This window comes from Coptis chinensis, chromosome 2 (genome assembly GCF_015680905.1).
Source record: "Coptis chinensis isolate HL-2020 chromosome 2, ASM1568090v1, whole genome shotgun sequence".
Classification (NCBI taxonomy): domain Eukaryota; kingdom Viridiplantae; phylum Streptophyta; class Magnoliopsida; order Ranunculales; family Ranunculaceae; genus Coptis; species Coptis chinensis.
This window is the reverse complement of record NC_141457.1, coordinates 20,856,442-20,874,652: the sequence shown is the minus strand read 5'-3', so window position 1 is coordinate 20,874,652 and position 18,211 is coordinate 20,856,442. Positions and strand designations below refer to the sequence as shown.

Below are 18,211 nucleotides of genomic sequence, written 5' to 3'. Positions count from 1 at the left end.
AATTAAGCTGAAGAGTTGGGTTCAAAAGCAATAAAGGGCAATACCATCTCTGAGTTCAATTATTTGCAGAAACTAGAAACGAAATTAAATTGCAAATTTGTCCTCTAGGCATAACTTCAATAAATAATGTATATCAACTAGAGGAGAGAGCATTGGTGGGGCCCAATAGCACATTATTTGGAAGCCCATTAAGGTGGGCCCATCTTACATATCTACATCTATTTCATGAAATTTCAGTCACGACCAAAAAAAAAAAAAAAATGCTGCGCTCGTTATTTCTCTTCCGTTCGAATACCCATAAATTTTCCCGTAATTTATCATCACTCCCCGAAGAATTACATAAACTCCAAACAAACCCATCATCATCATCAGCACTCCCAACATACCAAGCATCAAATGACGCAGACACAATCTCAAATCTGTTAATACAACACCACAACCCATTCCACACAATGGAATCATCCCTCCAACTAAATGGCATAACCTTATCCTCAAACTTAGTCCACCAATCATTACTCCGTTTAAAACACGTGTCCAAAATAGCACTTGCATTTTTCATATGGGCTAAAAATGAAAACCCAAGTATATACACACATGATATAATGTCTTATAATTTAATGATTGATATATTAGGTAAAGTGAGACAGTTTGATGTTGCATGGCAGTTGATTATTGAAATGGACCAAAGTAATAATGTACATGTATTGAGTAGTAAAACATTTGGTGTTTTGATTAGGAGATTAATTGCTGCTGGTTTTACTAGGCAAGCCATTCGCGCTTTTGATGACATGGACAGTTTTGTTCAATTAGTAGGGGGTGATGATTTTGGGTTTTTACTTGATACATTGTGTAAATATGGTTATGTTAAAGTTGCTACTGAGATTTTTAATAAAAGAAAGTTTAGGTTTAAGCCTGATGAGAAGATTTATACTATTTTGATTTACGGGTGGTTTAAGGTGAATCGAGTTGAAATGGCTGAGAGGTTTTTTAGGGAGATGAGTGAGATTGGATTGGAGCCTAATGTGGTTACTTATAATGTTATGTTGAATGGGATTTGTAGGAAATCGAGTTTACATCCGGAGACGAGATTTGAGAATGTTGTTAGAGCTGCTGACAAGTTGTTTGAGGAAATGCAAGAGAGGGGGATTGAGCCTGATGTTACTAGTTATTCTATTGTGCTGCATGTTTATAGTCGGGCTCATAAACCGGATTTGTCTTTGGATAAGTTGAATATGATGAAGGAGAAGGGAATTTTTCCGACGATAGTTACTTATACTTCGGTTATCAAGTGTCTTTGTTCTTGTGGGAGGATCGAAGATGCGGAGAAATTGCTTGATGAGATGGTTAGAAATGGGGTTAGTCCGTCTCCCTCAACGTATAATTGTTTTTTTAAGGAGTATAGGGGTAGGAAAGATACGGATAGTGCCTTGACATTGTATAGGAAGATGGGTGAATCTTCATGCATGCCAAGTCTGCAGACATATAACATATTAGTAGGTATGTTTTCAAAGCTGAATAAGATGGAGATTGTGCGGGAGATATGGAATGACATGAAAGTGAGTGGAGCTGGACCGGATTTGGACTCATATACATTGTTGATTCATGGATTGTGTGAGAAAAAAAAGTGGAGAGAGGCTTGTCAGTATTTCGTAGAGATGATTGAGAAGGGGTTTCTTCCACAGAAGATCACATTTGAGACTCTCTACAAGGGTCTAATTCAAGCAGATATGCTGAGAACTTGGAGGAGATTGAAGAAGAAGCTTGATGAAGAGTCAATTACTTTTGGCTCTGAGTTTCAGGACTTACTCTTTAAGCCTTATCGAAGGTGATATTTCAGAAATCCGGTCCAGTCCAAACTCCAAGAGTTAGGTAATTCGTTACTTTTCTTTATGTACTGTATGCTTTTTTTTTTTTGGCTTCATTCAGTTTTACTTCTGTATTCCAATGCACACCTTTGCATAAATATGTTGTTAGATTACTTTTCTGGGATAATTTATTATGTATTTGGCCTTCACTTAAATTTATATCGTAAAGTGGGGATGCACCAATGAATAAGGACAAAGCTATTTAGGCAGCACCAAACTCACTCGAATTACCATCATGGTTGGTCCAAGACCAATGAAACCAACAATCACATTATTCACTATGAGAATATTTTTAATCACTCCGTGTTAGTATTTTGTATTGTAAGAATATATAGAAATAAAAGAACTCTCCCCTAGATTTACTAGAAGGTCTAGAGACGTACGTTACTTTCTTTTTATCGTGTTTTCACAAAGATTGATTCAGAAATAACTGAAGAAATTACTTAAAGTGACCCTTGTCTGTTTTATAAAAAAAAGGTAAAATAAGAAAACGAAAAAGTTATTCACATGTAATTTACTTATGCATTCTAAAATGCCTAATGATGAGTGATTGACCTCTTACTTAAACTGGATCTTTTTTTTAAGTTCTGCTAATTAAGTCCATCATCTGAAACACTGATGGAATTAATGTTATTCCATTTTGTAATATGCAAGATTGCAAGGTAGGTTCAAAACTTAGTTCCTTTTTCTTTCTAGCGTGGAAATAGTACGTCCATAGACATGGATTTTAAGCCACAAGTAATCCTCTGTATATATTGTGAGAAACAAATCTCTTACAATGCCCTTGAGTTTACTTTTGGATGTGCAAATTGGAAGGGAACACATGGTCAGTGTTTAATGCCCATGTATAAGCAATAAATACTTGATTGAGCAGGTTTATTGACCACGGCCTTGGGACTAGGAGGTTGAGAATACTTGAATCTTGCAATAATGTGTCATGGAAAATCCTGACTGGTGAAAATGAACTGCTAGGTCCATGAAGGAGTAAATACACTACTAGGGACGGGGATCCAATTGGTATTAGGCAGGCAATGACTGAACTAAAGCCAATCAGTGATATGGAGTTTGGAAATTGCCAAAACACTAACTTCTGGCGAGAGAATAGGCTTGGACCTGGGTCCATGGAAGATCTGTTGCAGCTAGTGTTGTAGGGCAAACATACTTCAGATTATTAGGGATGGGGAGTTGAGCAGTCCCTAATGGGTTGCAACAGTTAATTAACTTGGCTGGTGGAAGCTATCAATAGCCACCAACCCCAAACCAAGTGTGGAGGGCAAAAGAGTTTGTCTATTTGACATTAAGGTTTTTTCTTTTTTCTGTTTCTTCTGTTGATGAAAAATTGAGAAGGAAGAGAGTTAAAGTGGCCTGGTAGGTATACAGAAGTGTGGAACCACTACATACACCCAAGAGCAGCATCCAATGTGTGGAAGTTGTCTCAAGTCTCAGGGGGTCTGCTGCCAAAGGTCAAAGGGTTCAAAGAATGGGGGTGAGATTGGCTTCGCAATGCTTCTGCACTGAGAAGGAGAGTGAATCACTTTAAGTAATCATTGGGATTGTAGGTTTTCCAAGGCATTGTGGCATTGGGTTTGTGGAAGCTTTGGTTTCAATCGTGATTTTAGAAGTGTCGCTGAGGCCTGTAGCAACTCAAAGCCTGAAAGTAGAATCAGAAATTATTTGTCTTTAACATGGTAGCATTACCAAAAAAATGAAAAAAATAAAAAAATCACTCGTGGAATGCAGCGTCTTGTGGAGGAGCAGCGGTTTTATTTCTAACAAGGGCATCTTTCGATATTCCAGGACACTGATTGAAGGGGAGCGCACTGCACAAGCATTTTTTCCACAGGGTGCAGTAACGAATGCAGAACCTGTAACCTTGAGGAATTGGGGTAACAGCCTGACTGGAATGTGCTCCAACAGTAAAAGGATGTAAATGGAGGCCTCCAGACACAGGTGTGGTGCAATCAATTGATATTTTAGTGGATATAGATTCAGGGATTGTGCTGCCAGCCTGCCATGCTGGTGCCTCCAAGCTTGTCTCTGCTAAGGGTATTGGGGCAAAGACTAACTTCATGGTTGAATGTAAAGCATTAGTAGATTGTATGGAGGAGGTAACACTGTAACAGCAAGAGAATGGAAGTCCATTTACGTGCGAACAGATTCTTCAGCTGTTACAGCATTTTGCTGTGAGCAATTTGGTTTGCTAACCTGTTTTCAAACCAAATTAACCTGGTTAGTTCTCTGGAAGCCTAATTTGCAGGGTCCTACCTTCTAAGGGACAGGTTAACTTTGCTAAGGTGTGACTGAACTCTGTGAAGGGAGGCCTAATTGGCTGTGGTGCACTTTAGTATGTCTACCTATTCATCATTTGTAGTTCATTGAAGTATTCTTTTGTTATTGATAAAACTTCTAGCTTACTGAAAAGGAAAGAAAAAAGCAAGTTTCATTTGTACTTTTTATGTTATTTTATAGGATCTGGCATTCGATGTATCATTCTGGGTTGATGAGTGAAAGTGTGTTGCAGGACACTGATTCAAAGGCAAGTGCATCACACAAGTCTCTTGACCAAGGGGTTTTGGGGTTGAGTGGAGAGTTAGGAGGTGTGACTCGTTGACTTCTTTTTTCCATCCTGATTAATGGATTGTCGAGGCGTTCTTGAATAGCTCTAGAGGCATTAGGCAAGGCGATCCTTTATCCCCTCTTCTGTTCCTCATGGCTGTGGAGGCTTTCAGCATGATGATAAAGATTGATTATCGGTTAGGGACTTAGGGGTGCTAGAGGGTTCAGAGTAGATCAGAATCAGGCTTCAATTTCGCATCTTCAGTTTACTGATGATACAACGCTTTTTATGGGGCATAATATGGAGTAGCTAAGGGGTATTTTATGAGCATCCTTCGCAGTTTTGAGGCAGACTCAGGCAGTACGGTGAATATAGAAAAAAACACTATCTTTGTGGTGGGTCCTGAGTACAATCTGGATAATTCTGCGTCCTCTGTCAGGTGTACTGCAGGTAATCTTCTTTTAAATACCTTGATCTTCCTTTGGGAGCTTGTTTTATGTCGAGTGAGCTCCATCTGGGAAAATATTATTGAGAGATGTAGTCGTACACTTTCTTGTTGGAAGGGCCGCTTGTTGTACAAATGCAATCTAGTGATCCTGATCGAGAGAACCCTTGTAGCCATGCTAATTGCTAAGTTTCCCTTTTCCCTATGCCCAGGAGGGTTGCAGATAGATTAGAATAACTTATTTGAAATTTCCTTTGGTATGACAACGAAGAGGAACATAGGTATCATCTGGTTAGTTCGAAGAGAGATTGTTTGTACAGTTTGGAGGATTGTCTATTAAATCGCATGAGCTTGACCTAGAACAACTTGGTAAATGTCTTCGGAGGCTTAGTGATGGATCTTGTTGGCGGAATCTTCAACAATGGATGAACATCAATTATGATTAATGGACAAAACACCTAAATCTAGGGTTTAAACCCTCAACATGATGAAAGAAATAATATTCATAAAACAACCATCTAACAATAAAGGCCTAGATGCCTTTATATAAGAAAACAATTACTAAATCTAATTGGAAACCAAATAGAAAACTATCCTAAATCCTAATCCTAATTGCATTGAATTAGGAAACCAAATAAAATAGAAACTACTAAATAGCTATTGCTAATTAATAAAAGACTAATTAAGTAATCTTCTTCCATGCTCATGCATCATACTCCCCGTCTTGAAAGAAACTCGTCCTCGAGTTTGATTCCATGAACATGCTCCAAGTTTTAGCATAAGTCACGAACTTCACCATCACCCTCCCTCGGTTCAAGAAAATTTGCCCGCAAATTTTGGCTTTGTAATGACTCATGAAAAGAACCAAGGACCAGATAGCTACTGGTGCCCCATTCTGGAAATTCCATCCAGCAGAAAACCGCGATTTAAGAAAGATCTCAAAGAATGTGATCGACGTTGAAGGAAAGTCCTCATGATCCAGAAAATAAGGATCAACATAGATACTTTGTTCTCGATCCCTCACTCACAACATGTTGCATGTGTGATTTAGTGGGAGTACAGTTTACTATGTTGCTGCAATAAAGCCAATAATTCCATGTAGTGGCCACAAAGGAGAATGGATGGGCATAAGCAACCTCTTGCTTTAGCAGCTCCGACTTGTAGACCTTGAGCAAGTTACTAAACACTTTGTTCCTTGCAGGCATGCTACATGCTACTGTTAATCAATCGAAAGGAGGTGAACAAGGGGGATGAATCAAGTAGACGATGATAAGCAGCATTACCATGAGAACTGAATTGGATACCTGCTACAGTAACACTTCTAACCATAGATTCAACCTCATTAATGACCACTAAACTTCCACCTCCATGTGTTAAACTTTTGTGAATAAAATCATTCCACCCAGAATGCAAACATCACTAACAGACTCAATATTGATGATGCCGGGATCGTAAGGCAACATGGTCCGGATTTGGGAAAGGCCGAGAGCTTTTCCAGATCTAATAGAGTGAAACAAAATAAAATCCATACCTTTGAAGTTGTCTTTTTCTGCTGTAATCCTTCCCACAAAGTCACACAAATTACAGTCATGAAGATTGGTGTATAGATTCACATAACCTGTTAAGGTTCCATCTCTATCGAAATTCTGTGTTTATTGCTTTTGATTTTGGTTCCGTTCTATTTCTTCCTTGACAATTTGCGCAACACTTGTATCTCTATTTGTGTACTCCACGTATCTATTTTCTGCGATGGTTTCAAGCTGGACTACTGGAACTAGGTGATCATTGACTAAGGTTTTCTCCTCTCCTACAGCAGCATCTTGATATGAAATTGGCAATTTTAGATCATGGGTGTTATCCAATTCTAAAGCTATGGGAGTGAGAAGTTAATGTAGATCTGACTAGCGGAAACTTCAGTTTAATTGAATCTACACTTTAATTGAAGCACAATTTAAAGAAAACCTAAAATCACTCTTTTATTGAATCTCTCAATCACAAATCACACACATAAACACAACTCCTGAAACCCTAACTACAAGCCCGTTATTTAAAGTAAACCTAGAAAGCATAAACCAATAGGAACACGACATGTGTCCAAATAACTAATGGACTCGAACCATGGGCTTGGACTCAACTAAGGAGCTCACGCCCATAACATGACAGCAATGTACTAATGTTCTACATCACTCTCCCCATGTTGAAGAAGTTTGTCCACAAGCTTGTTGACATGAAAACCCACCAATATGCAAAAGCTCTTCATTCTTGTATACATCACCCTCCTGGGGTTCGGAGGAATTCGACCTCGAGTTTTGGCTTTGTATCTACTCACAAAGGGAATAATGCACCACGATGTCACAAATGTGCACTGTATTTCTCTGCTTTGCCGTAGAGAAAATGTCTCAATGTTGGGCAGAAAAGGATCCACATAACTACTGTCGAAGAGTACTGACCCATGCGATATAGGAGGCCCAAATCCAGAATATCGCATTGGTGTTCCAGCAATTAATTGATGTTCACTAAAAGTCGTCCCAAAAGAATTTGTGTGTGGGCTTCTTTGGACCTGTTTGTCACAAGCCCATCGTGGTGAGCACTGCTGCTGATGGCATTTGTAATCATGCTCAAGACACAACACAACGGCTTCAGAAGTTCCTTCCTTCTTTTTGTTGTCATCGATAACAACTGGTGTTTTACGTTGGGCTATAGAAGCTTCACCAACGATGGGGGGTTTGGGCTGCAAAAGCTCCACCATAGCCTCCCTCAGTCGACTAGTTGCTTCTTCTAATCGATCAAACCTGTTTTGCATTAACGTTTCTTTCAACTCTTCTAATCGAGCAACCCGAACTCTAGGGGTTAATATGAATCCATGAGTTCTCCATGAATTCTTCATCTCTGACGTTGTAGACATATCTTAATCTACAAGAATAAAATTGGATTCGCGATGAACAGTAATGCGGTAAATAGCATCCGATGAACAGTGTTTTTGGTGAACAGTACCGTGAATAGTAACCCCTGGAATTAATCTTCTCTAATACCAAATAATGTAGATCTTATTGGCGGAAGTTTCAGTTTAATTGAATCTACACTTTAATTGAAGCACAATTTAAAGAAGACCTAAAATCACTCTTTTATTAAATCTCTCAATCACAAATCACACACATAAACACAACTCCTGAAACCCTAACTACAAGCCCGTTATTTAAAATAAACCTAGAAAGCATAAACCAATAGGAACACGACATGTGTCCAACTAACTAATAGACTCGAACTATGGGCTTGGACTCAACTAAGGAGCTCACGCCCATAACATGACAGCAATGTACTAATGTTCTACATCAGAAGTGGTGTGCTGTAACAACTGGATTGTGGAAGAGAAGAATAAGTATAATAGAGACCAGTTGAGGAAGCAATAGATGCTACATCGTTAACGTCTAAAACTTGTTTCTTTTCCCTCTTTTCTTCACTCCCTTTTTCTGGTTTTTTAAGTTCTCTTGCAATCTCATATTGATGTTCGTTTCCAAGAGTAGTAACATATTGGGATAGTGGGGTATTGGTTACCTGAATTGGATGAACAAGTCCTTGACGAACATCTTTGGTGCTGCTGCTCATGACATCATCATGTGCTGCTGTATGATGGTATGGAACTCCTACTGGTCTGGTAGGACAGCGCACATGGTGTTCTCTATGAACAGTTGCAGGACGGTGGAGAGTACATACTTGTTGTGGCATGTACTTGTGCTGATCACGATAGTGGGTGTGGATTTCTCGATTTTGTTGTCGATAGTCTCCAAGAACAGGGTGGTGACGGTGTTTTTGGGGACGGTGAAAACCATCAACCCATAGGTTGGAATCGGTATTTGATTCATGGGAGTGTAGATCGTAAGTGGGTTTAAGTGGGGGTAGCTTCAGCAGGGGTTGTGGGTCACACATCCATGTGGCAATGCGATGGTGGTGCAATTGATATTGATCTTTGGAGGCAACAGGTAAAGAAATGGCAGCTGGAAGGTACGATGACGAGTATTGTCGTGAAGCAGTGAGGCTGTCTACATCATAGTTTCGCTCTGATTTGAGAAGGATGGGAGTATGCTGCTGATGATGCGGGGTTGACACTTTCAATAGAATTTCCTCTAGTGCTTCTTCAATGCGGGTAACACGAGTCGTCAAAATAAGTGGTTTCTCCTTGCTCTTTTTGTGATTTACCATTGTGAAAAACCCAAAATCTTAAAGAATCTGATACCAATTTGATGTATCTTGTTGGCGGAAGCTTCAACAATGGATGAATATCAATTATGATTAATGGACAAAACACCTAAATCTTGGGTTTAAACCTTCAACATAAAGAAAGAAATAGTATTTATAAAACAACCATCTAACAATGAAGGCCTAGATGCCTTTATATAAGAAAACAATTACTAAATCTAATTGGAAACCAAATAGGAAACTATCCTAAATCCTAATCCTAATTGAATTAGGAAACCAAATAAAATAGAAACTACTAAATAGCTATTGCTAATTAATAAAAGACTAATTAAGTAATCTTCTTCCATGCTCATGCATCACTTAGGAAGGAATTAAGGAATGGGAGATCATTTGGAGGAAGGTGATTTTGTCCAGATTTGGCCAATGTTGGGGCTGGGAAAGTGGTCATGTTATCAACTGTGGTCTTTGGAAGGTCATTCATTGAGTGGGGGAGGTGTGTCATATGCAAATTAGATTTTGTTAGGCAGGGGAGATAGTGTTCGTTTTTGCGATGATGTTTGCTAAGATCGTGAGAGACTTGTTGTGGGTTTTCCGTAGATTGTATGCCTAATCTGACTTTAAGAATTACTAAGCTCAATCGTGCGTGATATAAAATTATGGTTCAGTTTCTTAAGACATGTGCATTTGTAATGCTCTCTGACAGGTATATTGTGAATGTACCCTGTTTCACGTTGATGTTAGATTATGTATATATATATATACATGACAGAGACGAGACTTTGGTTTATTGCCAAGAAGAGGAGATTTTGTACTAGGTCTTAGAACTTTGTGATTTATTCTTTGTGTTTCCAGTTATAGTTTGTGATGTTTCGTGATTTTGAAGTGGTTGTACTTTCTTTGTGGTGTTTTCTTTTTTGGTTGGTAAGCGAGGTTGTTTTAGAGGCCCTCTACCCCTTTTCATTAAATAACAAAAGCTTTCAATTACATCTCTCGTATTCCCTTCCTATTGCATCATCATACATAATATTCCTTACATCTTCTGCAAAGGAGCTAGGAAGAATTTCAATACATGTTACATTTGGAACATTTGCCGCTAGTGCATCAGCTAATTTGTTTACCTCTCGATAAACATGTTTAATAGAAAAGAAACTAAGCCTACTGTGTATTGCTTCGATGCTCTTGATAAGTCTCTTCGCCTGCCATGGATATTTTTTCTTCCTTAGAAAAGTTTCCACATTTGATGAATCCGTCTGAGCATCCACTCTTCTGATGTTATACTTCTCTGCTAACTTGAGCCCTTGCTCCAACCCTTGTAACTCCACAAGGGCTATGGTATTGTACTCAGATCTGCCATGCGCTGCTGCCACAACAAAGCCATTACTGTCCCGCACAACCGCTGCCCACTGCCCCACTGTGCCTTGCACACTGCCGTCTGTGTTCAGTGTATGATTCCCTTCCTCAGCCCTAGTCCACTTGCATTTGATTGTTCTGTGCCGAGTCCCCTCAATCCCCTTGTGCCACAACTGTTCAAATCTGTCTTTTTCAGGCCCCTCCTCCATTCTGACATCCATAGCATGTATTTTGGCCTGCACATCCTTTAGAATCAGGTTGCTTACCATTGTTGTTGCAGCGAATTTATGGTCAAAGCATCGGCAGTTCCTCTCTTTCCATTGTTGTTATCTCTGATTTGGAAGTAGTGGTTCAAATTTCTTTACAAAGTATTGTATCTGTAGTGATTATATAATACTAGTGTATGCCCGTGCCTACGGCCCAGCAATGTCTCGACGCGCCTACGGCGCTACCCCCTAACGCTCGGTGAGCCAGCCCCCAACCCGCGATGCCTTGACGCACTTGTGGTGTGACCCCCTCGCGTACGGCCCAGCAATGCCTCAACACCCCTACGGTGCTACCCCTGACACTTGGTGCGTCCACCCCCCAGCCCGCAATGCCTCGACGCGCCTACGGTGCGACCCCCCGATGCTCCACAAGCTCATAGAAAATATTGCTTTGTTGGCCCATAAGCCTGTAGAGAAATAGGCCCATAAACAGACCCAACAGCTATTGTTGACTTTGTTGGGAGAGAGAGTTTTGAATATTGATTGTTCTATCAAGTTAGATGAACCAGTTTGGAAAAAGGTTAGATCTGCCACGTCATAAGATGGGAGAAAGAGTTATAGCCACCGGATGGGGGCTCTGCGGGCTCCACACTGCTGTGTATTGTTATATAGATTGGTTCTCCAGGGTCGACATTGGAAAAATCAGAGACATATCCCTGACATAGCCTTTGCAAATTTCGGTGTTCTATTGCAAAATCCCACTATGTAATCACAATACGGTGACATATTGAAATACTGATCTTATTTTCTCTAAAAGCTGTTAAAGATCTAATCTTTAACTTTTGTTTTTTTCATTTAACACCTTGAAAGATATTGTAAATCTTCTTTTTTTCTTTAACAAAACTGTAGATCTTCAAATTTTGTCTTCTAATTGAGTGCACATTAAGTAATTGTTAGCGAAGAGTCGTTATTGCTTGCCAGCCAGCCAATTTACCCTTCTTCCCCTTCAAATCGTTTGAGGGTTTGACTGATATGTGTAGACAGCAGGGTTGAGTGTTGATTAATATGTATTGGCGGCAGGGTTGAGTGTTGATTGATATGTGTAGACGCTAGATGGCAAGGTTGAGTGTTTGACTTTGGAATTGAAGCATTTCATGATTTTTTTGTTTCTTACTGATCTGCTTAGTGGAGAACCAGGTTTGGCTGTCGTAGATTGCAGATTGATGTTTAACGCCCAAATCAATTAATCGTCAACAATGAATAGTAGAATCTGTATTAATTGATTTAAGAGTGTGTCCCTTCATTCTAATTCATAAGAGTAAGCTCTATCTATAGGATTGAATGTCTGTTAGGTCTTTAGAAAATGAAAACACCGACTAAGATTTTGTAAGTTGCCCAAAGTTCATCAAATTTTAGCTGTGAAGAGGCTGCTGGTGTTTTTGTCCTGTGCATTATTGTTTCTGCTTATGTTACAATTCTTTGATGAAGCAGTTCTTAATATTTGTGACTGTTTGCAGCAGATCAAGCCTTGTTTATTCAATGCAAACTGAAAATATTGAGTCAGTCATGTGCAACGGTCTGTGGGGTATGATTGTATGCAGAACTGGAAGATCTTGGCTGTAAATGAGGTAAAATTAAATAGCTAAATGTTCACCTGGATAATCATTTTAGGCTTTTAGCTATAATGTAGCTCTTAAAGTCTTTTAAACTTCCTGTCTTATGTTGATACATCTCTAGGCTTCATTAATTGACCATTGTTCCAAAAAAGTGTTTCATTAGTCCCCACTTCAAAGTGGTTGTCTATTTTCTGAGCAGTAGTGCTTGCATGGGTCAGCTATTCTTCATCCATTGTTTTTCAACTTAACTTACATATACATGATCTGTGACCAAGCTGTTGCAGCTCTATTAGTAAGTTGAAGGACATGTTTTTTTATAACTTTAGTGCTGTTAGATTATTGACAGCCTATTCATACGGTTACACTTAAACGAGTTGGGGAAATTGTAGTTGTGGAGTTGTTAAATGGAGAACTGGTTTAATCTCCTTGTACATATTGCTTTAGATACATGAAATGTGTTTCAACTTTACTTAATTATATACTGTTATAGACACTTTTGTCAGGCTTCACTTCATTCATATACTGTTATTGGACAGGGAGATGTGCTTCTGTTGGCAAAGAAAGCTTCAAATGAACTGTGTCGTAGTCAGTTCATAGTCCGTATTGCTAGAGTTTGCATCTAATCCTTGGCTTCTTCCATTCCTTGGCTGATTAGATATGGTTTGAAGCTAAGTTACATTGACACTAATAGGTGTGTCAGTATCCGACACGGATACGAAGTGTCTGACATGGCGAAATATAAAAAATGGAGGTATATCCATTACAATATGTATCCGATACGTGTCTGGCACTGACACGTGAATACGTATCTGACACGGATTATTTTTGAAATATGGCATGTCCACGTTACATAGGTTTGAAGCCATATATTGCTTGTATTTCGCTGCCTTATTTTGTTACATTCCTCTACCGTAGTGATTTTATTCGATTATACTACTGTCCCAGTCTTAATGTTTTGTGATTGTGTAGGCTTTGCCAATTCGTGATTGCTTTGCTTGCACTGTACAAGTGAGGATCTCACTCACTATATGTAATTCCAGTGCTTTGCACCCCTAATAAAAATTACTTATCAAAAAAATAAAAATAAAAAAAAGAATAAAAACATAACTGCCCCGGTCTTGCCATCTGTTAGAGTTCTAAGAGGACATCTCCCGAGGGGATTTAAGGACTGGGCTGAAGTTTCTATTATTGTAAACTCTCGTGCATGTCAGGGGTTTTTTGTTTTTTTCTTCATATGTTTTGGTTCATCGCTTGTAAATATTTTTTTGGTTGTTCTCTTGTAATGTAGGCCTTCTCAGCCTACTTTTCTTTTATTAATGGAATATCACTTTTACCGAGCAAAAAAAAAAAAAAAAAATCATATATACACTGAAGTGATACAAACCTATAAGGCCATATCCTCTTTTTTTCTTTTTCTCCGAACTTCCTTTCCCTTAACAACGTACAATTTTACTCGATCTAGTTAGCTAAATTATCTATTTGAACGATAATAAATAGTTAGATACTATATATTATCCAATTTACCTTTCCGAGGTGTTCTTTCTTTTGGTTACGTAGTTCTCTCTCTCTCTCTCTATGTTAGTCAAAAATTTCCTTTTGCGCACTTTTTTTCAGGCGACAAACCTCGCTTTAAGTATACGCCTGAGGACAAAGCTGCAAAGAAAGAGCACCGTCTTCAAAGAGCCCACTCTGAGGCTGAAGGTCAGCCTACTGTTGTGATGTAGACTGAATCATATGACCTACCTGATTGAGCTGGTAGGATTTTTGCTACATTTTACCTGATATTTTATAAGCGTTTCAACCTGTTCTCAAAAAAGTTATACTTTGGTTTTGGAAAACAAAGCACAATTGGTAAGCCCAATTGGTAGTTATTGTTCATGCTATGGATCCCATAGAGCTCTAGATGCCGCTTTCATAAGAGAGAAAGTGAATCACTTCAATGAAATCTTTTGTAGTGCAGCTCTGTCAATGCACTGTGACATTGGGTTTGGGCATGGTTTGGGTTCAATTGTGACTTTGAAAGTATTGCTGAGACCTATAGCAAGTCAAATCCTGAAAATACAATCAGAAATTACTTTTTGCTAACATGATAGCATTGCTATCACAGAATATATTTAACTTTGGAGTTCAGCCGTGGTTGCCACAAATTATACCATTGTGGAAGAACAGGAACAGGGTTTATTTTAAACAAGGAAGGCAACACATTCAGTTTTGCAGGACACCGATTCTAAGGCAGGTGCATCACACAAGTATCTTGACCCAGGGGTGCAACATTAGTTCGAATGCAGTTCCTGTAACCTTGAGGAATTGGGGATAACAGCCCAACTAAATTGTGCTCTAACAGTAGAAGAATGAGATTGGAGGCCTCTAGGCTCTAAACATAGTGTGGTGAAACTAAATGTGCGAGGGAGGTTTGAGAGGAAATATCAAGTCCTTCTGGGGTAGATTTTATATAAATGATTACATGGACAGTGCTGCCGTGCTGGTGCCCACTAACTTCACTGGTAGATTGTTGAGCATGTAATAAATGGTATTGAGGAGGTAACAACAAGAGCATATGGGTGGAAACAAATTCTTCAGCGGCTGCAGCATTTGGTTCTGAACATCTGGCTTTGTAAATTTTAGCAAGGTGGAGAAGAGTTATTATGCTCAAGCTAAGCTGGTTTTTAAACCCCATAAACTCGGTTGCTTGGCGTGAAGCCTATTTCACAGCTGACCAGGATCCTAAGATAGGGGATCAGTTGGGTAAGGATGTCACTGAATCCTGTGATGGGAGACCTAACTGGCAGTGTACGTGTGCATCTCCATTTCCTAGTCACTTTCAGATTTGTACGCCCATAGGAAGTGATATTATTTCATTCGTAATAAAACATACAGCTTCCTGAGAAACAGAAACAAATGAGCAAGTTTGTTGATCATATGAGGCCATAGCATACCATTTGCACAGGACTCATATATTTTTCATTTATTGTTGTTTATATATATTTTTTGTGCTAGGTGAGCAGTATTGTTACTATTGTATTAATAAGTAATAAAGTAAGCGTTCCATTCAGAGAGTACAAAACTGAAGCTATCTGGAGTGACTGCATCATTGCGATATATGTAGAGCACTGAGTAGGCATCCTATGCACAAACCCCTGCAAAAAGTAGCTAATCAAATTTCAAATAGACAGTCTGGGGAGCCTCCCATGTATTGATGTATATAAGCATGGTTGCTTCTCTTCATACAATCAAAACATATCTAGGCCTGCTGCTGTGCTTGCCTTTTTAGCTGCCTGATCTGCCGAAATATTCGATTCCCTCCAGGTTGAAATAAAATACCAATGTTGTAGCTGTTGCTTGCACTTTGGCCATCTCCTAGTGATACACCATGGAAACTGTCCGGATCAAAAAGCCTGGACGGCACCAACTAAAGCTGATCCTATCCATAGCTCAGTCCTGCCCCGTTTGATAGCTTCTTCAGTTCGAAACAAGATGGCCAAGCATTCTTCGATAAAGTTGGTATTTACAACAAGCTCTTTCCACATAACAACTAAGAAATATACATAGGAATTTCGAACGGAGCACCAAGTCCAGCTATAACCGGGTTACCAATTGATCTAGATAGTATCTTGGAGTGGGCGATGCCACCAACATTCTCTGATCTTCAGGGATCTGGTCAATCTAGTAACTAAACCCCATCTGTATAGAATATGAGCTTCATTTGAGTGGAGCAGGCTTCCTGGTGAGAACATGTAGGTTTCTCTAATACTCATCTGTTGTAACTCCTTTCAGGTATCTAGATTCTAGACTGGGCAGTTTATCATTGAAGACTGTGTGTCATTCCTGTGTTTCCGGCCAAGAACTACCATACCACCTTTTATTGCAGCTGCTCACATGTGTTTTATAGCTCTGCTTTGGTCTTTGCATTTCAACTTGGTTTAAAGTAAACCGCTGAAGGGTAAACTGCTGAAGGAGTCACTCAAGTTAAATTAAGTGCACTCCAAGACCATAGAGATCTAGAGAAATCAAATTGCCACAAGAGATGCTTTAGGTCTTCAGTGTGAGAATGGAACATATAGCACCTGGAAGCAAACTTCACATTCATCTTTATGTGCATTGACATTGCAACGACGAGTTTTGGGTGGGACCCTGTATTACCAAACAAAGGAATACCAGGTAACTTTCGGTCTAGCTCTTTCTTCGGATTTGTTCAAATGCAGAGGATACAGTGAACTCCCCTTTGTTATCAGGACGCCATACTTTGAGATCAGGTTCATGATAAAATTGTGTAGGATCAAGTCCCGCGGCTCATCTTAAACATTTTCTTTTGCGGCATTAGTTTCTATAATGCTGCCTATAAGTCTCGATCTCTTTCATTTCAAACCTTATCATGTCTTATTGTCTTTCCATTTTAACAGATATTGATCTTTACTTAGATTGTGGTTTTAGGTTACGTAAAATGTCATAGGATTCATTTTCAGTTTTAACCGGAACTCTAGAATATCATACTAAGATAATCAAACTGTAGGCACGCAATAGCCGTCCTCAGTCTTGGTTAGTTGCCTATAAACGAAGAGCATAAAAACACACTATCTAAAACGATTTCACATATGTAAGGAAACAAAAAATATACATTAGATTTCTTTCTTACTTGCAACAATAAGTTCTTTAAGAGTTTTATTGAGGCATGTTTTGAGTCTGCACCAAAATAACAAGTTGTTACTAAAATCAATGTAAATTCCTGGTGTTATGATTATATTGCTTGCATTGTAGCGAAGCTTCCCAATGACGACTACAGTGCCTTGTTTCTTGACGACTACAGTGCCTTGCATCTCTCAAGCCCCACTGTTTGCGCCTCCTCCCCCAACTGAAGCTGGTAAACTAAACGCATCCGAAATTATATTAATAACAGGTGCACTTTTGTTTGCGGGTATCATCATCCTTTTAATTGTTGGTTACAGCAATTCTCGCTCCAAGAAAAATATTGACAAAGGCCAATTTGACGAGGAAAAGCAAGAGCTAAAGCAAGCGCAAGAGCAAGAGCATGAGAAAAAGCAAGAGCAAGAAAATTTCGAAAAGGACGAAGATTATGTAGAGTCTCTAAGTGAAGTTACCGGTGCACTTCCTCTGTTTGCTTACAGTACAGTTATTGCTCTTCTTCGTTGGCCAGCAGATTGTGCACTTTGTGGATCTCCGTTCGAGAAAAAGGATAAGTTACGATTGATTCCAACTTGTCGCCACGCTTTTCATACTGACTGTCTACGTAGTTGGCTTGGATCAAATGCAACTTGTCCTTCGTGCTCAACCACTGTATATGTCGCCGGTAAAAAGGGTTACATGAAGTTATTACCATCTTACTCTGGAATTATGAGCTTCGTAGTTTCATTTGGAACTGCGGAGGAGCGTTCGGTGGTGGTGCATTTTATATAGTAGTTTAAGGGCAGTTTAATTAGCTTTATATGTTGGGCACCCTTATTCCTGTTAACTTTCACTGGAGGAATTATCTACAGCCTATAGTTAAGTTTCAATAATATTTCATAATGCAAAAACACAAATTATCCCAAGGCAAATTCAAGCTTGGCTTTACGAAAAGTTCCGCAATTTTCCTATGTAGCTACAGCAAGTTAATGAAACACTTTAACTGCAGGCACCTTTGCAAAGAGACAACCAGACACCTTCAAAGCCAACAAATTTGTTACAGTATACCAAGCAGGAATTAGAGGGAAAAGGTTATGGTGTAATTGTGATTAAGATGCTTTGTGTTTTCCTTTCTGGCGTTAGTAGAGAACCATATGATATAATTGCTCGCCCTTTAATAAAGAACTCGGTTCTTGGAAAGCTCCGCTAACAAACATTGTATCCCTTGTAACCAGTGATTGAGCAGTGATGTGTGAAGCAACTTAATCTTTCGGCACAACCTTAAAGTAGAATACTAAAATGTGAGCAAAAAGGGATCGGAATACTATGCTCAGACGGCTCAGTCCCACTTACAA

General features: G+C 39.2%; 2 protein-coding genes across 15 annotated transcripts; one reads left to right on the top strand and one right to left on the bottom strand.

The window, feature by feature from the left end:
• The first annotated feature begins 251 nt into the window (after positions 1–251).
• LOC147515301 (pentatricopeptide repeat-containing protein At2g13420, mitochondrial-like) lies at positions 252–17,788 on the top strand. 14 transcript variants are annotated; one of them, XR_015210118.1, is made up of 6 exons: positions 252–1,869; positions 12,138–12,248; positions 13,851–13,937; positions 15,543–16,394; positions 16,992–17,094; positions 17,180–17,788. XR_015210118.1 is itself a non-coding variant. In XM_086586675.1 (2 exons), the coding sequence occupies exon 1, from the start codon at positions 261–263 to the stop codon at positions 1,827–1,829; it is 1,569 nt and encodes a 522-aa protein (XP_086442801.1). In that variant the 5' UTR covers positions 252–260; the 3' UTR covers positions 1,830–1,869; positions 6,069–7,810. The 14 variants fall into 14 exon arrangements, 3 of the variants coding, with proteins under 3 accessions (XP_086442801.1, XP_086442795.1, XP_086442805.1); XR_015210108.1 differs by lacking the exons at positions 15,543–16,394; positions 16,992–17,094; positions 17,180–17,788 and adding exons at positions 12,773–13,244; positions 14,344–15,232 and having other exon boundaries at positions 13,851–13,991; XR_015210114.1 differs by lacking the exons at positions 15,543–16,394; positions 16,992–17,094; positions 17,180–17,788 and adding exons at positions 4,387–4,872; positions 12,773–13,244 and having other exon boundaries at positions 12,141–12,248; positions 13,851–15,232.
• On the bottom strand, positions 10,042–10,683 carry LOC147515302 (uncharacterized). Its single transcript, XM_086592864.1, has one exon. It carries the CDS (start codon positions 10,681–10,683, stop codon positions 10,042–10,044), a length of 642 nt encoding a protein of 213 aa, XP_086448990.1.
• Positions 17,789–18,211: the final 423 nt, after the last annotated feature.

Coding starts and splice junctions, on each gene's coding strand:
- LOC147515302 (XM_086592864.1), bottom strand. CDS start 10,683: ATGGTAAGCAACCTGATTCTAAAGGATGTGCAGGCCAAAATACATGCT.
- LOC147515301 (XM_086586675.1), top strand. CDS start 261: ATGCTGCGCTCGTTATTTCTCTTCCGTTCGAATACCCATAAATTTTCC.